Genomic DNA, 24,889 nt, shown 5'->3' with positions numbered 1-24,889 from the left:
AAGCAAAATCTAAACTTCTAAGAGAAAATGTGACTAAAAGAAACCAGTATGAATGAGCTATATCTATATATTTAGAATTTCTACAAAGATATAGCTAAATCAAAGTAACACTTGTCAGGGCACCTGGGTGGCTCAGTCTATTAAGAGTCCAACTTCAGCTCAGGTCATGATCTCACAGTTTGTGAGTTCAAGCCCCCCATCAGGCTTGGAGCCTGCTTCAGATTCTGTGTCTCTCTCTTTCTCTGCCCTTTCCCTGGTACACACACACACTCTCTCTCTCAAGAATAAATAAACATTTAAAAAAAGACTAACTGAAATAACACTTATGATCAAAACATACTGTACATATGATGATCAAAGTTTAACTTGAAGTGTTACTTACAGATCTGAGCTCTATAATTAAAGAGGAGTATGAAAACTTTGCAGTTCAAAATGAACAAAAGATATAATAAATAGGACAAAATAAAATTTAAAAGAAAAAAAGTTTATATTCACCATAGCAAACTTTAAAAACTTTCTTTCTAGAGGTATTTGGCAGAGATCTACAAGCCTCTCCTAGATTACCCTAATATTAATATCTTGTATACCACAGCACAATTTTCAAGACTAAGAAATTAACATTGATATAATATTATAAACTATAGACTTTATTCTGATTTCACTGGTTTTTCCACTAATATCTTTTTTCTGTATCAATACCATTTAATTCCTGTCTTTCCTGGTCTTTCATGACCTTGATATTTTCAGGAGTACTGGTCAGTTATTTTAAAATTGAGTTTGTCTGATTTTTCTCATGATGAGATTGATGTTACACAATACTGGGAAGAATACCAAAGAAATCATGTACCCTCTCAGTGCATTATGAGACAGGTACATCATGTCAGTACCTTATTCCTGGTGATGTCTGCCACATTTCTCTACTGTAACTACAGTTTTCCTAATGCGGCTTTGTATTTTTTCTTCCTTTCACATTAGTTGAAATACTTTCCTAAGAACTGTCAATTATCCACCATCAGTATTTTTCATTCATGAATTTAGGTATTTATTTGTATCAATATAGATTCATGGGTATTTATTTTATTCCTTGGTAATAATCACATGTTATCATTACTGATTTTATTGATTCATTATTCTAGCTGTGGGGTACCTGGCTGGTTTAGTCAGTGAAGCATGTGACTCTTGATCTTGGGGTTGTGAGTTTGAGCCCCACATTGGGCGCAGAGTTTACTTAAAAATAAAATAAATTAAAAATAAGACTGTTTTAGGTTTGGTATTGAGAGTTCCTTCAGGTGGGCTCTTGAGCCCTTATGGCAAAACAGAGCTTTTTGAAATCACCTGATTTTCAAGGAAGAAGTTTTACTAAACGTTGCCAATTATATTAATCACATGCTAACCTGAGACACTGATTTCATCTTCATTTCTTCAGCTGTAACAGCAGGAAAAGAATAAGTCGAAGCACAATAATAATGAATAAAAGAGCTTTCTTTTGAAGAGAGGTTCTGAAATAAAGGAAGTGCCTGAAACCAAGACAATGGATAAGAAAGTTCCAATTCTCCACTTGTTGTACTTATTTCTGTCATTATATCTTTCAATTTCAATTCTTCTCTTTGTGAAATAGGATTGTATAGCTCAAGGAAAATGAATTCACTGGATTTTGCTATAAAAGAAGAAACAAATCAATTTTAATCAATAGGGTTATATTTCAAGGGGACTATAATTTAAATAATTTAATTATTAATATCAGTATTTTGTATGTTAGTTAATAACGAAGGGAAATGAAATCTCCAAATAGGCCATTAGTAACCTAGATTCAAAATCCACATTTTAAACTCCTCCTGCATTAAAATGGAAATTCCACAATGGTATTAGCTGCTATATTTCTACTACCTGGCATTTGTTAATGAATATATGAATAAATTAATGAATGATAACTAAGCAATATTTTTCTCTAGACTCCTCCATTTATCAAATCTACCAATTAAAAAATTATTCCAACCAAACACTTCCTTCAAAATCATTTTGTTTCATCAATCAACTCAACAATGGTTTCAAATTATATTATCTCCCCTCATAATTATAAATCACTAGTTTTATTTCCCCAATTTCTCTGCTATTCAATCATGAATTCTCCAATTACTTTGGAAGTAGGACAGCAAAATAACTAAGTAGTCCTCCCTTATCCATGGTTTCCTTTTCCACAGTTACAGTTACCCATGGTCAACAGCAGTCCAGAAGCAGATGACCTTCTACCTGGCCTGCTGCCCTAAGGTCAACAGTAGGCTAACACTCCATCAAAATGCCTATGTCATTCACCTCATGTCATCACATAAGCATTTTATCTTCTCACATAATCACAAGAGATGTACACATTCATGTAACTTTTATTATAGGATATTGTTATAATTATTCTTATTTATTACTATTAATCTCTTAGTGTACCTAGTTTATTTATTAAATGTTATATGTATAGGAATGTATGTAGGTATGTACTGGAAAAAAAACATAATATACAGAGAGTTCAGTACTGTTTGTGGTTTCAGGCATCCACTGGGGTTCTTGGAACATATCCTCCATAGATAAGGGAAGGACTACTATAATATTAAAGGTATAAAATTTAGTTCACTACTTAACATCTTTAATATGCAAGAGAGTAGAGACAGCAAGGTAGAGAGATCAAAGAGGTAAGAAAGAAGCTTAGTAATCTGATTTACCCAGTTCTAAACTAGACTCCTTTAGGAGTTGAAAACTGAGGGGCGCCTGGGTAGCTTAGTCGGTTAAGCCTCCGACTTTCGCTTAGGTCATGATCTCGCGGTTAGTGGGTTCGAGCCCCGCGTCGAGCTCTGTGCTGACTGCCAGCTCAGAGCCTGGAGCCTGTTTCAGTCTGTGACTCCCTCTCTCTCTGACCCGCCCCTGCTCACGCTGTCTTTCTCTCTCTCTCCTAGAAATAAATAAAAATCTTTAAAAAAAAAAAAAGAAAACTGAACAAAGTTGGGAGATATTTAAGATGCATATATACAGACCAGTTTATGGGAGCATACAGAAAAGTATTCAATCCAGTTTTAGAGAAATGATATATAAGTAAACTAAGTTTTCTTTTTTAAAAAGCTAAAGAAAATGTTGAAGGTAAAGACTTCTGTATTTTATTTAACTTTGCCATTGATTAGCTACTACAGTTCATTATGAAATAAGGGCAAGAATTTCATAAGAAAGGTAGCCAAGGATGGCAACTGACTAAAAGATAAAGTATTCCTTTTATTTTAGCAGATTGTTTCTCTTGATTGAGTAAAATTATCAGGAGAAATTGTGTAGAACAATAATTTATCTTGTATAATATTAACGGTTAAAATTATTTTTAATCAAGTGAACTTAATTTCAATTCAATGAAATAATTACATTCTATTAAATTCTTTTATAAAAAAAAACTATATACAGGACTTCTCAGGTTATTCCAAAATTTAGAAGTCATTTCATACTCACAGTGCTGACTTAATATGGAATTTTCCAGTTGGGTCTGAATTTCTTGAAGGTAATTTGCAGAGACCCAGAGGAAAAGGATAGCATGACTCCTTTTACTGTGATCATCATCCTTATTTTTCCATAACCCAAATCTCTTTAAATGTGTGGTATCCACTAGCAATGAAACCTCATTCAGGGACACTGAAACAAATAAAAGATAATAAGTTAATAAACGAATCCACTTAGGAATATAACACTTATACACTACATGACTCTCCTTTAATACATGATGTTTTTCAAAAAGAATGATATGCAAAGTTTTGCAAAAATTGTTTCCAGTGCATTTCGCTAATATTAACTGAAATACCTCAAACTATATTATTAGCATAAAAAAGATCATATTACAATTATAAAGGCCCAAATAATTATCAATCTCAGTTATATTCAGGAAAGTGAAATATGAAATTAAATTTTCATAGCATATAAACTTGTCCAGAGAGATTTCTTACTGGAAGTGCTATATCACCAGAAGGAAATAAAATAAAATAAGAAGGAGGAGGAGGAGGAGGAGGACAAAGGGGAGGAGAAGACGACGACCTTTATCAATGTAGAAAACTAAGCATCGTTTTAACTTAGAAAATTATATATTTCTATCTTAGTCAATACTATCAACTAAGACCTCAAATGCTATCATAAACCAATTTATTCCTATATTTCTTCTCCTAAAATATCTGCATTCCACTATACAAACTAACCACTATCAAAAGATTCTCAAAAATAACAAGAGCTTTTGAATGGTCTAAGGTAGTACTTCTTTTTTTTTTTTTTTTTATTTCTAGGAGAGAGAGAGAGAGAGAGCGTGAGCAGGGGAGGGTCAGAGAGAGAGGGAGACACAGACTCTGAAACAGGCTCCAGGCTCTGAGCTGGCAGTCAGCACAGAGCCCGACGCGGGGCTCAAACCCACGAACCGCAAGATCATGACCTAAGTGAAAGTCGGACGCTTAACCGACTAAGCCACCCAGACGCCCTGGTAGTACTTCTTTTAAAATTGTTCCAGGTTTTGGTGCACCTGGCTGGCTCAATTGGAAGAACATGCAACTCTTAATCTCAGGGTCATGAGTCCGAGCCCCACATAGGGTGTGGAGATTAAATAAATAAATAAAACTTAAAATAAAATAAAATTCTTCCAAGTTAGGGTTTACTTGTCAAAACTTCTAGGAAATCACCCAGAATTATGGGTCTTTCTCTGAGTGAGAAAAAGAATCTTTTCTAAAGATTTTTTTTCTTTTTAAATTCAGAAAAAACAGAAAACTGGTGTAAAGAAGTCCTGAAGGTCATGTGGCCCAACTTTAAGAAAACAAGTGGTTGAACAACTAATACAAGTATAAACTCAAGACGAATACGTATTTGAAACAAATCTCTTCATATTCATCCTCCCATTAACCCCTGGCACCTTGCTCCATAAAATCTACTTCTGAGCTTGTGACACTGGCATCACATTGGAGCCTGTTACAAATGCAGACTATCAGGCCACTTCCTAGATGTACTGAATCAGAATTTTTGATGTACAAACAAAACAAAACACCCCAGGTGATTCATATCACTCAACACTGAAGTTTGAAAAGCATTTTACAATACGTATTTAAATACTCAACTAGTCATCTTAATGTCCCCACATGAGCCATTCTTTTAAACTTTTCCTTATAATCAATTAATCTATTTTAAATATCTTGTCTTTACTTCTTTCACATTTCCTCTTTATTTCATTTATTCTCTCCTTGCCTTATTCCATTTCTCCATGTCTTTTCTTGCTCCTTTTCTGTATTTCTATTTCTCCTCTGTGACTGTCTGCATGCATGTCTGCCTATTCTCTGTTTTGTGGAACAATTTTAAAACACTTTGTATTTCCTCTTTCCCTTTCTACCTCTGTTTCTGCCTTTTATTTATTGACATTTTCTTGGGTAATTCTTTTTAAAATCACTTCTATCTATCAATCTCTACCTACCTACCAATCTATGGATCTACTTATTTTATATAGCTTCCTACGTACCTACTTAGCTGTCACCCAGTCATCAACATTACTTTCACTGTAGCATTTTGACTGAGTTACTTTTAGATCTTTTCCCCCAGTTTCTACTATACTACTTAATTTTCGTACTGGCTCCTCCTCTCAAACCCTTCTTTCTATCTCTCATTCCCACATTCTTTCCTTCATTTCTTTTGTATTTTACTCTCAGAGACTCACCACTTTAAACTTCTCTTTCTTGCCTCCTACTTCCTCTCTATCTTGACCACTTTCTTTTTCTTCTCTGTTTGATAGCTTTTTTCTTTATCTTTTCTCAGTCTAATTTATTTACTGTACTTTCTTCCTTTATTCTTACTGCTCTGTATCCTGCCAGCCTTCCTTCCCTTCTTAACTTCCTTCCTTTCTCTCCTTTCCTTCCTTTATCCCTTTATCTCTCCCCTCTTCTTTTCATTCCTCCCTCCATTCTTTCTTTGTGTTTTTAAACACTTTTCTCTTCATTACTCTTTTGTTCTCTTTGTATCTATTTCATAGTCTTTCATACTGTTTAGGCCATTTGAAGTCTGCTGTCTGTCCTTATCTCTCTCTCTCTTTACCTAGCTATTTGCTTTATCTTTCTTTTTTGTTATACTTACTTTGGCTTTTCATTTTATTTTTGCCAGATAAAATTTATCAAGATAAAATTATCATATAACATTGTCTATGTTTAAACCGTCTAATGTTAATTTGATGTACTTTTATTTATTTATTTTTAAATGTTTTTATTCATTTTTGAGAGACAGAGATACAGAGCACTAATGGGGGAGGGGCAGAGAGAGAGGGAGATACAGAATCTGAAACAGGCTCCAAGCTCTGGGCTGTCAGCACAGAGCCTGATGCAGGGCTCAAACCTACATACCATAAGATCATGACCTGAGCCGAAGTGAGATGCTTAACTGACTGAGCCACCCAGGCTCCCCTGATATACTTATTTATTGCAAAACAATTACCATCAAAGCATTAGCTAACACCTCTATACCATTTCATATTCATGAAGAGAACATGTAAGATCCACTCTGTTAGCAACTTTCAAGTATACAGTAATAATATTAACTATAATCACTATTCTGTACATTATTGATCTTATACCTGGAAGTCTATACTCTCTGACCAACATTTTCCCATTTCCCCATGTCCCAGACCCTGGTAAACACTATGCTAGTCTCTGTTTCTATGGTTCAGCTTTTTTAGATTTCAGATATAAGCAGTATCATGCAGTATTTGTCTTTCTCTGTCTGACTTATTTCAATTAGTAAAGGCTCTAAAGATCCATCCATGTTGTCGCAAATGGCAAGATTTCATTCTTCCTCAGGATTAATATTCCGTTGTACATATACACATCATCATCCATCCATCAACAGACACTTGAGTAGTTTGCATATTTTAGCTACTGTGAATAATGGGAGGTGCATGTATCTTTTCAATGAGATCCCGTTTTCATTTCTATTGGATATAAACCCAAAAATGGGACTACTGGATCATACAGTTCTATTTTTAATTTCTTGAGTAAAATTTCAACAGCCGCTTACCAGTTTACCATCTCAACAACAGCGTACAAAGGTTCCCTTTTCTCCACATATTTACCAATACTTGTTGATTTCTTGTCATTCTGATCATAGCCATTCTAACAGGTATAAGGGAATATCTCATTGTGGTTTTGATCGGCATTTTTGTGATGATTAGTGATGCTGACCATCTTTTCATCTGCTTATTTGCCATTTGTAAATCTCCTTTGGAAAAAATGTGTATTCGGTTCCTCTGCCTATTTTTTAAAAAGACTTTTTTTTTTTGCTATTGAATTTTCTGAGTTTTTAAAATATATTTTGGATATTAACCCCTTATCAGATAATCCACCGAATGCTTTTTACTTTTTGTTGATTCTTTCCTTTGCTATGCAGAAGCATTTTTGTTTGAGGTAGTTCCACTTGTTTAACTTTTGTGGTCTTTGCTTTCAGTATTGAATTCTAAAAAATCATTGCCAAGACTGATGTGAAAAAACTTATCTTAATGCTTTTTTCTAAGAGTTTTATGGTGTCAGATTTTACATTTAAGGCTTTAATCTATTTTGAGTTTATTTTTTAATATAATAAAGGTAGGAGTCCAGTTTCACTCTTTTCCTTGTGGCTGTCCAGGTTCCCAACATCATTACTGAAAATACTACCTTTTCTCCATTATATATTCTTGGCTCCTTTGTTGAAAATTAACTGACCATATATGCCTGGGCTTGTTTCTGGGTTCTCATTTTGTTCCACTGTTCTATGTGTCTCTTTTTATGCAAATACAAAACTATTCTGATTACTATAGCTTCATAATATAGTCTGAAGTCAGGAAGTGTGATGACTTCAGCCATGTTCTTCTCAGGACTGTTTGGGCTATTCGGGGTCTTTTGTTTTTCCAGACAGATTTTAGAACTGTTTTTTCTATTTCTATAAAAAAAAGTCATTGAAATTTTGATGGGTATTACACTGAATCTGCAGATCACTTTGGGTAGTATGGACATCTTAACAATACTAATTCTTCTAATCCGTGAGCTCTACAACTCCCCCATTTTAAAAAATGTCAGTGAAACTGGCAGCAAAGCCAAACAGATTAAAAGAGTAAAAATCTTCAGAAAACTTCTCAGCATTTCTTCCTCACTCAGCTCACAACCACAAATAATTGATATTATTTCTGTGCAATCTAGACAATTATTCTAATCCAACGTATCAACCTCTTGGTATAAAAGCTTAATTTTCGGGGCGCCTGGGTGGCTTAGTCGGTTAAGCATCCAACTTTCGCTTAGGTCATGATCTCACGGTTTGTGGGTTCGAGCCCCGCATCGGGCTCTGTGCTGACTGCCAGCTCAGAGCCTGGAGCCTGTTTCAGTCTGTGACTCCCTCTCTCTCTGACCCTCCCCTGCTCACGCTGTCTCTCTCTCTCTCTCTCCTAGAAATAAATAAAACATTAAAAAAAAAAATTTAAAAGCTTAATTTTCTTTAAGAAAAAACGATGTAATACCATCATTAAGGGAAATGATTACCAAATCATTACCAAAATTTCCCCCAGTATTTGTTTTTTTCTGTTACAGGACTATAGCAGAGACTGAAAATGGAGTTGTCCATCGTTTTTCCTACCCACTATTAGAGAGCTTAGTAACAGACCCTAATTTTATTTAGAAAGCAAGATACTTAGTAGTTAAGAAACTTCCTAGCTTCCTTTGCAAATATATGTGTGGTCAAAAGACTACCTTTAGCTAAGAAAATGTAAGCAGAAGTTAGCTGGCATGCACATCTAAGAAAGCTCCTTGAAAAGGCAAGGGAGGGGCACCTAAGTGGCTCAGTTGGTTAAGCATCCAACTCTTGATTTTGGCTCAGGTCATGATAACAGTCATGAGATTGAGCCCCATGTCAAGCTCTGTACTGGATTGCTTAAGATTTTCTCCCTCTTTCTCTCTCCTCCCTCTGTCTCTCCCCATGCACACACACTCTTTCTCTAAATAAATAAATTTTTTAGAAAGACAAGAGATAGGTGGTATGTGTGTTTTTTACCATTTTCCCCTTCCTGTTGCTTCCTACCTAGAACACAAACATGATTACTAAAATATGAGCAGCCATGTGGACCATAAAACAAACTCAGGGATGGAAGTCATATGTCAGGAATGACACAGTACAAAAACAATAGGGCCTGGACCTCTGAAGACCAAATGAAACACCATATCAGCCCTGTTCAGCCTACCTCTGGATTTCTTCTTTGGAACGGAAAAAATAAATTATTTTCTTTAAGTGACAGCCAAACATAATTAATAGCTATAAATATGTAAATCATTATTTCCCACAGCTACTACAAAAAAAGAACAAACATTTAGACCTCTGGGTTCCTTATCTATAAAAACATTTTATATGCATGCCCTGTTTTTAAAGGATTCTTATATATGCATAAACAGAATTTGAGGAAGACTAATGTTTTCCTCTTATATTACAAAGTTATAAAGCCAGTACTACCAAAGAGAATATTTTCCATAATTTTTAATTTTAAAATATTTTAAATGTTTATTTGTTTTTGAGAGAGAGAAAGACAGCATGAGCAGGAGAGAAACAGAGAGACAGAGACACAGAATCTGAAGCAGGCTCCAGGCTCTGAGCTGTGCTGACAGCTCAGAGCCTGAGGTAAGGCTTGAACTCATGAAACTTTCCATAATTTTTTATTAAAAACATCTTTCAAAAATTAATTGGAACAGGGGCGCCTGGGTGGCTTAGTCGGTTAAGCGTCCGACTTTCGCTTAGGTCATGATCTCGCGGTTCGTGGGTTCGAGCCCCGCTCGGAGCCTGGAGCCTGTTTCGGAGTCTATGACTCCCTCTCTCTCTGACCCTCCCCTGCTCACGCTGTCTCTCTCTCTCTCCTAGAAATAAATAAATTTAAAAAAACATTAAAAAATTTGAAAAAAAATTAATTGGAACAGAAAAGTTATAAAATCAATATTTGAAACAAAATATAAATATTAACTATGAAAATCTAAATATTTTTGAGCTTTGTATCATACAAGTTTTAGAGGAGGCTCTGTTACAGAGGTCTTTAACTATAGATTATAGAAGATGTAGTGGGACTATGACAAACTAAAAAGCTTTTGCACAGCAAAGTAAATCATTAACAAAATGAAAGGCAACCTATGGACTGGGAGAAAATATTTGCAAACCATATTATCTGATAAAGGATTAATATCCAAAATATATAAAGAAAGAACTTAGACACAACAGCAAAAAAAAAAAAGAAAAGAAAAGAAAAAGAAAAAGAAAAAAAATCCATTTAAAATAGGGTGCCTGAGTGGCTCAGCCGGTTAAGCATCTGACTTTAGCTCAAGTCATGATTTCATGGTTCGTGAGTTCGAGGCCTGCGTTGGGCTCTGTGCTCTGTGCTGAAAGCTCAGAGCCTGGAGCCCTACCCAGATTCTGTGTCTCCCGTTCTCTCTGCCTCTCCCCGGCTCACACCCTGTCTCTGTCTCTGTTGCTCTTTCTCTCTAATAAAGAAAGTTTAAAAAAATTTTTTCAAATGGACGAGGGCACCTGGGTGGCTCACTCAGTTAAGTGTCTCACTTGTTTTCAGCTCAGGTCATGATCTGAGGATAATGAGACTGAGCCTCACATCTGGCTTGTGCTAGGCATGAAGCCTGCTTAAATAGTCCCTTTCTCTTTCTTTTTTTCTTTTTCTCTCTTTCTCTCTCGCCAACCCACCCAACCCTACCCTGTCCCACATCGGTGTGCATGTGCAATCTCTCTTAAAATAATAATAATAATAATAATAATAATAATAATAATGGGCAGAGAAATTGGAGAGACATTTTTCCAGGGAAATCATACAGATGGCAAACAGATACAAGAAGAGACACTCAACATCATTAATCACCATAAAAATGCAAATCAAAACCACAATGAGATATTCCCTCACACCATACAATGGTCATTATCAAAAAAACAAGAACAAGTGTTAATGAGGATCTGGAGAGAAGGGAACCCTTGGGGCACTAGGTGGCTCAGTTGAACATTCAAGACTTTGGCTCAGGTGATGCTCTCACAGTTTGTGAGTTCAGGCCCCACACTGGGCTCACTCTTATCAGCCTGTCTATACAAAGCCTGCCTCAGATCCTTTGTCCTCCTCTCTCTGCCCCTCCCCAACTTGTGCTCTCTCAAAAATAAATAATAAAACATTAAAAAATGAAAAGAAAAGGGAACCTTGAGCACTGTTGGTAGAAATGTAAACTTGTGCAGCTACTGTGGAAAACAGTCCGTAGGTTTCTCACAAAATTAAAAGAACTACCATATGACCCAGCAATTCCACTTCTGGGTATCTATCTAAAGGGGAAAAAAACCCCACTAACTCAAAAAGATGCATGCACCCCCATATTCACTGTCCCATTATTCACAATAGCAAAGATATGGAAACAACCTACATATCCATCAATGGATGAATGAATAAAGACGATGTGCTATGTATATAAAATGGAATATTATTCAGCCATTAAAAAGAAAAAAATCTTGTCATCTGTGACATCGTGGATAGGCCCTGAGGACATTGCACTAACTGAAATAAGTCAGACAGAGAAATACAAATACTGCCTGATATTGCCTATATGTGAAATTAAACACACACACAAACACACATGCACACACTCACAAGCTCATAGATAGAGAGATCAGATTACTGGTTGTCAAAGGCAGAGGGTGGAGTGGGCAAAATGGGTAAAGGGCCAAAAGGTACAAACTTAGAGTTATAAAACAAATAAGTCATGGGGATATAATGTGAAGCGTGGTGACTATAATTACTAGTACTGTATTGCATATGTGAAAGTCACTAAGAGAGATCTTAAAAGTCATTAATCACCACAAGAGAAAAAAAATATTTTGCAACTATGTATGGGGAAGATGTTAATTAGGCATATGATTGGGATCATTCTGCAATATATACAAATATAAAATCATTATGCTGTACACCTGAAACCAATATAAAGTACATGTCAATTACACCTCAAGTTAATGAAAAACGATATGAGAGAAGCACTGTCACATAGTATTTCACTATTACAGCACTTTCTTTTATGATATTATTTCCTTTTAAATCGCAGGTCTTTGTTTCTTCTATTTAGAAGTTAATGTTATATTATTCCATAACTTTTTAAAACGTCCCAATTAGGAATATCAATATATTTATTCTGTGCCTTGCCTTATTATTCTTACCACTTATAGTAGCTTCCTAATTATTAGATTATCACAATATATAGTTGTGGATTCCATACATGGGTACCTGGAGAATCTGATTAAAATTACTCTGATCACTTCTTCAGGCTTGGAAAAGAAGCTTCCTCTCTTCCCTAGTTCACTTGTGAAGTGGATATTTGTGTATATTTTTCTTTCTCATTCTTTTCCTTATTCATTCTCTAAAGAGACTATTCTCTATGGCTTCTTATTGTTTTCTTAGTGTCCTTATTATTCTGAAATGATTTTAGTTGGGGAGAGAATAAGAAAATGTTCTGAGTCTCTGCATATTACAGGTATAGTTTCCCATCTACTTTACTCAGATAAGAAAGGATATTAAAAATCTCTTCTAACCCATATGCAAAACCATTTTACATATTTTGTGCAGTAAGTTTTCCTTACAGTTCCTATTTTTCATACATTTCATCATACCAAAGTCTTCTTGCTATCAAAACTATTTCTGTTAAGGGGCGCCTGGGTGGCTTAGTCAGTTAAGCGTCCGACTTTCACTTAGGTCATGATCTTGCTGTTCGTGGGTTGAGCCCCGCGTCGGACTCTGTGCTGACTGCCAGCTCAGAGCCTGGAGCCTGTTTCAGTCTGTGACTCCCTCTCTGACCCTCCCCTGCTCACGCTGTCTCTCTCTCTCCTAGAAATAAATAAATAAATAAAATTTAAAAACAACAACAAAAAAAACCTATTTCTGTTAATTCGAAAAAGTTACCATGAGTCCCTTAATATTACTCAAGTCATTAAAACTATAGTTTACTATTTTTGATGTTATAAAACATTTTAACTCCTTTTGAAGCTGCTTAAAAAAGTGTTAACTTGAAACACATTATTAACCTTAGTTTCACTTAATTTCTATACTGGAAAAATTATGTCTGCAGAAAGATTTCAGAGTTTTGCTATTTTATGTTAAAAATTACAGTGAAGAAAGATGATAAGAAAATGACAGCTTACCTTGAAATGGGATCTTAACATACTTTGTCGTTAACTAAAAAAAAATAAAAAAGCAAAAAATGAGTTACCACTCAATACATATTTCTATTCAAAATTTTTATTTTTTCTTATTTAAACGCAAGTACATATTCAAAGTCTACATTAAAAGTGCTCAAGGTTTTTAAAAAAAAGTTTTATTATTGTCAAATGTTTATTTATTTTGAGAAAGAGAGTGAGCATGAGCAAGGGAAGAGCAGAGAGAGAGGGAGACAGAGTCTGTGAAGCAGGCTTTGTGCTGACAGTTGAGAGTCTGATGTGGGTCTTGAACCTATGAATAGTGAAATAATGACCTGAGCCAAAGTCAGACACTTAACCAACTGAGCCACCCAGGAGCCCTTCAAGTCTTTTTATCAATAAACCAAGAAAATGTCTCAATGTAAAGACTCAGTTTTTATGGAGGAACCCAGCACATGTAATTTAATTCTCAATATGCTCATTTATAAAAACCAGTAAGACTTCATTTAATCTTTTCAAAAATTTCTCCTGAATATTTATAGAATAAATAAGACAAAGTCCTAAGAAACTGCCAAGAGACCAAAGTGTCACTGACTTTGGTAAATAAACCACAAAACAAGGTTTGATTCTTGGCTTTGTTGATGCTCCCAGGACTCATGTTTCTTTCCATGATACATATTCCCTTCTGACTGAGGATTCAGCCAAGTTTTTGTTCTTTCTGCTCCTTCTATGCAAGGACATTCATTTTCTCTAAGAATCTTTTGTACACATCAGACCTTAAGTGTTGTTTTTATAATAAACTCTCAAGAGTTGTGGAGCACCTAAATCTTCCATGTTTCATCTAAAATAGGCTTATGCTCTTAAGTTTGTTTTTCCATTAATGCCAACGAAACTCAGGCCTATTTATTTATTATTCAGGTTTCTCTTTTGATCAATATATTTATGAGATTGTTTACCAAATCAAGAGTACAGTCTGTGAACACAAAATGAAATCAAAAAGGGTCTTGGTACATGGATACCTAAATTAACTACCAACAGAGTTCCAAATAAGTAGCAAACAATGCCCAGGGAAACCACAGATTTACTGTGACTCCATTTCTTTTTATTTTTTAAAAAAATTATTTCTGAGAGAGAGAGAGAGAGACAGCATGAACAGGGGAAGGTCAGAGAGAGAGGAGGATACAGAATCTGAAACAGGCTTCAGGCTCTGAGCTAGCTGTCAGCACAGAGCCCGACGTGGGGCTCGAACCCATGAATCGTGAGATCATGACCTGAGCCGAAGTCAGACGCTTAACCGACTGAGCCACCCAGGTGCCCCTCCATTTCTTTTTCCAATTTAAAAATTATTTCATAATGTAGTTTCATAAAAATAAAATTCATATTGCAGAGTTTAAGTCAGCCACTAAAGCAAAATTTGAGCCAAAGGACATATCAGTTATAAGCTGAGTTTGGAGTTCAAATACTGTCTCTATTATCTCTACCACTTACACAAACAGTTAAAGGTAACTTACCGAATCTCTCTCAGCTTTAGATAAAAGCTTTAATCAAAAGGAGCTATTATCATTAGACACAGCATCTGAGTAAATATATTATCTAGTATAATTTAGTCAAATACATCTTATTATTCTGTCACTTACACACAACTGCTATATATATTTGGCATATATTTTCCCTTGCCAAATTCTGACATATTTCACTGGGTCTTTAATCTCATAAAATATATCTCAGCAAATGTAAATAACTAGTTACAGAAAATGAATATAAGGAATGTTTGCTTTGGGGATTTTATAGACATTACTACAGAATTATGAACTAAAGGTAGTGTATCTGTGTATCTTCCTTTACTTTGTCATTCTTCCTCGTTCTTCCACAGTAAGTATTCTTGTCCTACCAAATCTTTCAGTGTGGCAAGGATCTGATAATCATTTACACCTCTGTATGCTGACTAAGCCAACATGTAACCTCTCCCAAAAGCAAAGCTCTATTCCCAGCAAAAACTTAATCCCCAGTTGGGAAAATAAGATAGATGTTTTTGTAAGAGTAAGGTAACCTCAGTTCTCTGAAATCATACCATATCTATTTTGTACCTTCCTACAATAGCCAGTATAGTTCTCTGAACACAATGTGTACTTAATAAGCATTTGTCTCACTATCAACAAAATTGAGAAATAAAAAATGAAATGTTCATGTCCAAGGCAGCATGCTCTACTTTAAAAAAATAATAATAGTAACTGAAATGTCCAACGCTAAGAAAATGGGCTCTAATTTAAGTAAATAGTTTCCCACTCTAGGTATTTTTCTAGCTTAGTTAAAATGTAACTATCATGAGAGTGAGAACAGTATCTCCAGTTAATCCATAACAACACATTAATAGATACTCACTAAATGTCTGGAAAATGACTGAATTTAATTCTTATTTACTCCCCACCAAAAAGTTCTTTAATTTCTAAGTTGCAGAGCATTATGAACAGTGTCTGAAAAGAGAATACAAAGTCTTTTGAGGAACGTCTGGGTGGCTCAGTCGGTTAAGTGTCCAACTACGGCTCAGGTCGTGATCTCAGTGTGTGAGAGTTCAAGCCCTGCATGGGGCTCTGTGCTGTCAGTGCCCTCCCCCTCAAAAATAAATACACATTAAAAATAATAAATACATAAATAAAGCCTTTTGAATCCTGAAAGTCTTTTTTTTTTAACTTATTTATTTTGAGAAAGAGAGCGAGCTCATGCTTACAAGTGAAGGAGGCACAGAAAGAGGGAGAGAGAGGGAGAATCCCAGGCAGGCTCTGCACTGACAGTGCAGATGTGGGGCGTGAACTCACAAACCATGAGATTGTGACCTGAGCTGATGTCAAACACTTAACCAACCCAGGTGCCCCAAATCCTTGAAAGTTTTAAGACTTTTCCCTTTTTCACTATTTTTAATTTTAAAAATTGCTTATGCTCTCTCCTTGGTAACATAACTGTTTTTAATTTTTGTAGAATTCTTCTCAGTATTTCTTCATATACATATATTTTACCTGCATATATTTGTTTTAGTTTACTAAATTACTTTAAACATTTAAGTTTTCATTTCAGTTATAACAAATGTTCCAACAAACATGAAACACATTTTTAAAACCTACTTTATTATATTTATTAAAAATCTGCACTCCCCTACTACTAATAATAAATACTGGGACAACCAAAATGTCCCAACAGTCAGGAATTAAAAACAACCCAAATACCCCAAAGCAGGTACATGAACTAACTTCATATAATAATGACAAGTTATGAAACAGTATATACATAACATGCTTTTGAATTAAACATATATATGTATCTAATGAAGAATATAGAATGCTACGTACACTACAGGTAATGGCAGATGTCTCTGGACAAGCAAGATTATAGGCATTCTTTAAACTGTTTCTTTATTCAAGTGTTGTCTTGTTTTTTTTTAACGTTTATTTATTTTTTGAGAGACAAAGAGAGACAGCATGAGCAGGGGAGGGCAGAGAGAGAGGGAATCACAGATTCCAAAGTAGACTCCAGGCTCCAAGTTGTCAGCACAGAGCCCTCCATGGGGCTCAAACTCAAGAACTGTGAGATCATTACCTGAGCCGAAATCCAATGCTTAACAAACTGAGCCACTCAGGTGCCCCTCAATTGTTATTTTTTGTTTGGTCTTCTTTTTTGCCCATAACAAGCCCACCTAACTGTAATACACTATTAACATATTAATTGATGACAATTCATTGCTGGATATTTATGTTGGATTTTCCTCCCCTGACTAATCAATTGTTGTCATACATTTATATTATCCAATTTTTTACCATCACAAAGAACTCACAGAAAAAAAGATGATTAAACTGAATTTTAAATCAAAAAGTAAAATGGGGGTAAGGGGAATGAAGACTGTAAAAAGTGCATGAAATTCCTTAAAGGACAAAATTGTAATATCACCCCACACATGCCAAAATCATTAATATCTAAAAACTGCTGTTTAGGGAATATTAATTTTAAACAAAACTGTTATTGTGTTTTCATCCAAAGCAATTTTAATTATATCACATGTTATCAATATTTGTAGATCCTAGAATTTGCTGGATTTATACATGAAATTAGGTCTGCCTCCTGCATGGTCACCAAGTAAACATTTACTTTACATCTTAAATCATATGCTGTCTTCTCTGTGAAGTCTCCTCTGATTCTTCCAGACAGGTATTCCCATATGTACCCTTCTTGTACTTATTTCTATTGTACAAAATATCTATTTATATGTCTGTCTCTTCCATTAGACTACAAGTTCTATGAAAACAGAAACCATGTCTTACCATTTTAATATTACCTGCCCTATCCCTAACACAGTAAATATTAATAAAACTTTTGGGAGAATACCTCAGTTATAATCTGACATGTTCAGCACAATTCAACCAACACTTTAAGGGCCTATTTAGGTGTTAACCATTTATGGAAGGTGTAAAAGCAAATAAAAGCATGTCTCTTCACCACAAGATGTTTAAAGGCTAAAACTGAGAGGTTTAGGCAAAAATGTGAACAATTATGAACCCAAAGAATAAATCTTACAACAAATGTAAAAAGTGTTATAAGTACATAGTAAAGAGAGAAGTTACTTCTGGTTAGAAGGAAGAAATCAGGTTTCCTGGAAGAGGAAATATTTCAGATAAACCTTAAAAGATGGTAAAATATTAATAGGCAGAAATAGAGAGAGAATATAGAGAATGGAGTAAAATCTAGTGTACGTTTCATATATAATATGTGAGACAGACTACTGGGGAAAAAAATGAAAGATAGAATAGGAACTATTCCTGGAGATCTTTAAATAAATTTAGGAATTTGAAGAACTCAGTTTACAATTTAAGCCAGGAAAACAAGATTTCTTCTTTTCGCTCTCAACTATACCTTGAGTAAAAATTTACTTTACCACCAAATAAGTTTAAGAGAGCAATGAATATCAGTGCTATGTATCATCTTTTTTCCTGTACAATCTCCACTAGAATTAGATCTCCATTAGATCAAAGATGTAATTTTAAGATATTCCTTTATGAGTTTAGGATTTCCCCCAATTAAAGACATGTCTCAAAGTAGGTATAATTATTATTCGAATGTCCCATACAAAACCAAATTCAATTCTATTTTCATTTGTAGTAAAAAAAAGACAATATGTAAATGCTTTGTCCAAAATCCAAAACAAAAACAAATTAAATATACTTACTGTAACGCAACCTTTAGAAGCTCCTTTTATTTTACCAATATAAACAGAAGTAAATATAAAATCCAGTTGTAGATCCATCTCATTACTAGGCAAAATACAGGAAATGTTTTCCATGACAGGATTATATGGACATAATTCAGTTGAAGCCTAACAAGGAATAAATTATAAAATGCATATAACCCTAAGTATTACACATATGTGACAATGATTTTCAAAGTCAAATACTTCTTTAAATTACTATTAATGAATTTGTGAAAGATTTTGTACTATTCTTACTCTGAAGAAATACTTATCTAGATTTTTTTTGTTAAAAAGTATATGATTTACTGTGAGAATATTACTCTTTTAATAGTTGAATATTATATTAACTCCACAGACCTAAGTTCCAGAAATATATCTTCCTCTGCATCAAAGCTATGATTGTAAATTCAGTATTCCCTAAGATGCTTTATTCATTTTTAGCTCAAGAGAAGTAAATTAAGATTTACATAGTATTTTAGTTTCTAATATATTATCTTGTTTAATCACCATAACCACCCTTTAGGTAGTTTGGGGTTTTGTGGCATTTTTTTCCGTTTCATACATAAAACTAATAAATGTTAGGATTGGTTAAGTTACTTATCCAAAGTCATGAAGTTAGGATGAAGCAAACCCAGGTTTCTATCTCCAAGGCAAGAGTTATTTCGACCATCTAAAACTGCTTCACAAACCAAGATGATGTTCTAAGGCAATGCACTTGAAGTGATGTAAGTGCCTAAGAACCACCTGTTATATCAAATCTATATGCTTTACTCCTTCCATGTCTGAAAATAGCCAACCAGTTGCCTAAAACTTCAAAATTCATAGCACTTCCACTCAAACAGCTACATACCAGGAAGTATCAGCACCAACTGTTTCCCACAATCTCTTCTGAATTTTAAACTGCTTTCAAACAACTTTTCAACTCCATATGTGCCTAACCTTGATACAACCTCTTTAACCCTGATATCACTAACAACCAAATAAATTAGAACCAGAGCAACTATGCATGTGTACTCACTCTCCTCCTACCTCTAAGAAATGTGATTATTCTTCATCTGAAACATATGTAGTACTCCTTATTCTTCACTCAGCTCACAAAGGCATTTATCTGCTTAATAAAAAATCTTTGTCATTCTCATCTTTTATTGCTTACTCCAGTTATTCTTATCCCTTAAAGAACAGGTACCAAATCAACTATAAATGCTTCTAATCAGTCAGACAACCAACTGTTTGTAAGTATGTGTGTGTTTTAAGAAATAAAATGAGAAGATGGGATAAAAAAAATTTCTTATTGGGGTCTCAAATTTTGCAAAGACTAACTGCCTCCTAAAAACAGCCAACCCATGTGTCTCATAACTTCATTTAAAACCAAAACCAAAGGAAGGTGTGGAGATGTTAAGGTATGCTGCCCTATAGATCTCAGTAGGTCTTCACATTATTTACTGCTTAGCTGTGATCATATTCAGTCAGTTCTACAAAAAAAAAGTTACTTTCTGATACTATCATTTCACACTGTATTATCAAGTTATATATGCTAAGGAAACTATAATTCATTTAGAAATGTGAACTCATTGTCAGTAACGACTTGGTTTTCATTACAAATACAACTAAACCATTAAGTAGGCTACTTGCCCAATCAAGCAAAAACAGTTACATTTCAACAAAACTTCCAAATACAGCTGCTAAGGTGATTCTGTAGAGAGTACCAAATGCCATAGAAACACCAGTGAAACAATAATCAGACCACCAGACTTCTTTATAGAACTGACCTAATTCTTCATCACACCTTAGAGGATAACAGCCTCGGACATTATCAAAAAACAAACCAACTTCAGTTTACCATAATTATTATGATTATGATTATGATTAATGATTATGATTACCACAGTCAAATGATTATCTGCACTGATAATCATTTCTTTAAAATAGGACAATAAGAGGCAGATAAGAATGAATACTGAAAATAAATTATTTGAACCTCACTTTATAGCTACACTCTTGTAGTACTATGTCAAAACACAACTGGCTGACATTAAACCAAGACACTTCCATATATTATTTTTAGTAAGAAGAAAAAGACAAAGAACCTACCACATTCATATGTTTGTGACACTCTGATGCGTTTGTGACACTCTTCTAAATGCTTTCCTATGCTACTTCACTTAATACTCAAAATAATCTTGTGAGGTAGGTATTATTATCCTCATGTAACATATGAGGAAACTCAGGCTTAAAGAAGTTAAGTGACTTGCCCAAATGACAGAGCCAGGATTTGAACCCAGGTCTGTTATCTCCAGAAACCATGTTCATTCCTCTAGATGATGCTGCCTTACGAGAATGTGAGGAAAAAAAATAATTCCAACTAGCCGCAGTACTGAAAGATCAGACAGATTAATATTGGCAACTGTTTAATTCTAAGAAATTTTGATAAAGTGGTTAAATGTCCAATTAGAATCTTTTAAAAGAAAAAAATTATTCAAGTCATAGAATATTTAGACTGAAAAAAATAATTCCTTCCCTTCAAAATAAGGACAAGTACACATTTCCTTCAAACTAATATGAAAACTATCTCAAAATTCAAACTAAGAAAATCTGTAATTTTATAATAATATTCTGCTTGATGAAAGAAACAATCATTAGCCAATAGTGTATATTTCACTGTTAATCTATGAGAAAGCAGAAATAAATTACCTGTACAGATTCACATGTAATCAATGGTAGTTCTGACAAAGCTGATTCAGAAGTACTCTCATTTTCATTAGTGATGACATGGTCCTGCTTAGGTTGTAATTTAAGAATTTCTGAACTTTTATGTTCAACAGGTCCTTCTTCATCACTGGAAACAACAACTAAAAAGGAAAAATCATTTTTAAATGTATCACAATAATCACACATCAAACAGAAAACTTTCCAATTCAAGCAATATATCCTTAATAATCCCATTAAAATTTAACCATCTAACTTTGTTCAACTTAGAAACTGGACTGTCATTTGTTTCCTGATTTATATGTAATATTCCAAACCAGTGCTATTATTTAGCAGTTACCTACAATCTCAACTTCTGGAGGCTCAAGACATTTAAAAATGGATAAAGCCATGAGGAGAACTTAGGAACAAGTTCTAGTTAGAATAACAAAAATGTATTATGTCATCACTCTAAACTGTTCTGTAACTCCGGTTACATTTAGTTTCTTCCAGGAGGAAGCAATGAATGGCTAAGAGAAGATGTGGGAGACTATTCACTGTATATCCTTTAAAGCCTTTTTTTGTACCATGTGAGTATGTCAAAAACTTGCAAATAAATTAAATCAAAATTAATGACAATAATTATATAGCACTTAAACTCTACAATTCAGCTTTACCAACAAAAATGTCAGTAATAATGGTCCTTCCAGAATCCTTTTAAAAACTACTTAGTTGGGATGTCTGGGGTGGCTCAGTCAGTTAAGCACCTGACTCTTGATTTCAGCTCAGTTTATGGTCATGGTTTCAGAGCTGCACTCAAAGCACCAAGCCCACTTGGGATTCTCTCTCTCCCTCTCTTTCTACCCCTCCTCCCCTGCTTATTCATTCTATCTCACACACATGCACACACAGTCTCTCCACCAAAATAAAATAAATAAACTTTAAAAAGTAAAATAAAAACTAAAAACTACTGAGGAGATGAATGACAGTTCACAATTCTAAGAAAAAAAATATTTCTGCTTCCAAGTAATCCACTCTTTACCTAAATTAATACTATAAAATCATGGACAGAGTCCAAAAACTCCAGGTCGTTTTTTTTCTCAAGTTAATATATTCCAACATTAACATTCCATATATAATTAACATTCCATATTAATTATAAACAGCTTATTGCCTCAGCAAAATTTGTTTGAGAGGAGAAACAGAACAACGAACTAAAGCAGAGAAAATGAAAGGATCTTATAATCCTACTGGTACTTACTTGGTTCAAATGATATCAAAGACTGGTTCCCTTCACTGTGTTCACTTAAAGCAGGCTTTTCTGTTACATTCAACTCACTCTCATTCTTCTCAACCAGGGCAGAATTACCCATGATACCAGTGCAAATAGAGCTCTCAAAAGTTTCAGTGGTTGTAGAGTCAGAGGTACTTTTGGGAGGAGCACTCAAAGCCAACTCCTGACTATCAAGTGAGGATAGTTTAGCAAAATCGTTTTCTATAGGTTCAGGTGTAATTTCTTCAAATACTTTTGAGTCTTGATGATAGTTTTCACTTGACTTTTTAAATTCAGCAGATAGTGTGGAGTCCTTTTCTTGTTTTATCTGAACATAAATAAATGCATACAGAAAATTAGTATTTTTCAAATTTGGCTAAAGAATTTTTCAAAGTTTAAATTCCTAAAGAATATAAATATAAAAATATTACATCATTTCTGTAACTACAGGGACAGAAAACTACACAATTAGACTATATTACTCTTGCCAGGGTCTCCCAAGTAAAAAGATATAGAATTTGGTCTGTCCAATCAAATACCTAAATATTTTTTTAAAAGGCCCGGAATTTGGAAATTCCCATACATATTTAAAAGTGGTTTAGACGGTCTACCACAACCTAAGTCAGCCTCAGAATAAGAGGAATTTTTTCTTACAATTTTATTTTACAATAGTTATGAGGCCATGTGACTTCCATAAAAAGCAAAAAATTAAAACTTAGAATGACAGTATGAAAAACTATTAAATCAATCACTGCCTTCACGTCTCTATTACTGTTTAAATCTAAATCATGTTTATAACTCAAAGATCCTGAAAAGTCCTGAAAGGCCTTGTGAATCAAAGGAGTAAAAAAATTATTGTCTTATACTTTTAACTGTATACTAAGTTTTGAAAATAGGTAATGTGTGCATGAAGTATTGTAATTTTTTACTTATAACAAACTCCCTAAAATCTAGGTAGAGAAAGGCTTAAAGAAGTTGGTAAGTAAATTACTAACGATAAAAGAAATCTGGTAGTACTTTTACACAGCATACAAAAAAGCAATTGACAGGAAAGTATGGATAGAGTATTAAGAGTATTTGTTAAAGTAAGAGAAAATAAAACACGTCTGATGAATATAAACCAAACTACTAAGTAAGGAGTGGTATCACAGAAGGAACATTTTTAACTTTTTTACTTGTTCATAATATTTGAAATTTGTTCCAATAGAGTATTACTGAAAAAAGTTTCATTTAAATTATTTTTTAAAACTCAAACAAAGAATCAAAAAACTGGCAAAAAAAAAAAAGAAGGAAATTTGACCAAAGCAGAAAGCTAGAAGAACAATATTTGGCTATAGTCAATTCATTTTTATCATAGCATAAGTTATTTTACATGACATCTAAATACCTCTACTTACTATCTGTTCTGTTGACTCAAACAAAAAAGCAGAATTATGAGAATCAGGTAAATTACTTCTAAGCCTTTTCTTTCTCTTCCTGGAAGTCAGAGTGGGTTCCATTTTTGAATCAGAAAATGTATCATCCTTATTTTTGATCCCCTCTTCAAGATGATCACAACCTCTACTTCCACTACTGAGGTCTTAAAAAACAAAAGAGACATAAATATGGCCAAAAAGTACAGAACGAATCCCTTTTAGAAGAGCTCAAATAAGCATCATCAAAATTGCTGTACAACTTTTAAAACTAATTTAAAACGAAGCTCACGGTTAAATTATCACACAGACATGGATGAATAGAAAGAAATACTCTATTTTAAGCTGCATAGACAAAGTAAATGTTCATTGTACAATAATGAATGAGGAAAACATAAAAAGGGAGTATTCTTTAGTAACCAAAGCAAACCAATCAAACTATGTTTTTCCTTTTGCTGTAATTACATTTGACTGAAATACAAAAAGAACAGGGGGAAGGGATGTTAATAAAATTTGCAAAATTCCTATCTTAAACTGGTTTGTCTTCTTAAAAGGAAGACAAAAAGAAGAAAAATCAATTAATTAACCCTACATGCAAGGAGGCCTAAAAAGAATGTTCAGGAGTCTGGGATGTATTTACCTTTAGCTTTGCTAAAAGTGGCTTGTAATGGCATCTTCCTAGAGTTGAGAGAAATTCTAATGAATAAAGAATATGCCATAGGAGGACAGACAGTGGGAAGCCAAGAATAATAATCAAATTAGCTGTAATATCAATTATCACCAAACATATCCATGGAAACAATACTTACAAATAGCTAAACTAACATTATAATTGTATAGCTGTATGCCCAGCCCCAACAACAAAAAAGAAATGATATTCAAATGTAACTTATAGACTTAGCAAATAAATCAAGAAATGAATACTATAGTGCACAAATAGTAAATTTAGCAATTTTCTTTGTGTTACTAAATAATCTCCCTTTACTTTCACAGATCTTTTAAATGTAAGATTAAGTGAAAGTTAACTACTTAAAAATTATTATAAATGCAAAAGACATAAATTCAAATGACAATAATTTTCTAGACTTC

General features: G+C 34.0%; 1 protein-coding gene across 4 annotated transcripts in view; it reads right to left on the bottom strand.

The window, feature by feature from the left end:
• Window positions 1-24,889, bottom strand: part of SENP7 (SUMO specific peptidase 7) — a 151,778-nt gene that overhangs the window by 25,395 nt on the left and 101,494 nt on the right. For all 4 annotated transcript variants that reach the window (XM_077774893.1, XM_077774895.1, XM_077774896.1 and 1 more), the window contains 7 exons: window positions 23,786-23,967; window positions 22,377-22,716; window positions 21,122-21,279; window positions 18,410-18,556; window positions 13,204-13,237; window positions 3,478-3,657; window positions 1,395-1,657 (listed from right to left, as the gene is read on the bottom strand). In XM_077774893.1, the coding sequence (XP_077631019.1) occupies window positions 1,395-1,657; window positions 3,478-3,657; window positions 13,204-13,237; window positions 18,410-18,556; window positions 21,122-21,279; window positions 22,377-22,716; window positions 23,786-23,967 (1,304 nt within the window). The remainder of the gene's footprint in view (window positions 1-1,394; window positions 1,658-3,477; window positions 3,658-13,203; window positions 13,238-18,409; window positions 18,557-21,121; window positions 21,280-22,376; window positions 22,717-23,785; window positions 23,968-24,889) is intronic.

The sequence above is a fragment of the Crocuta crocuta genome, unplaced genomic scaffold, assembly GCF_008692635.1.
Source record: "Crocuta crocuta isolate KB4526 unplaced genomic scaffold, BGI_CrCroc_1.0 scaffold6, whole genome shotgun sequence".
In the NCBI taxonomy this organism is placed as follows: domain Eukaryota; kingdom Metazoa; phylum Chordata; class Mammalia; order Carnivora; family Hyaenidae; genus Crocuta; species Crocuta crocuta.
This window is presented reverse-complemented; position numbering and strand designations above follow the sequence as displayed.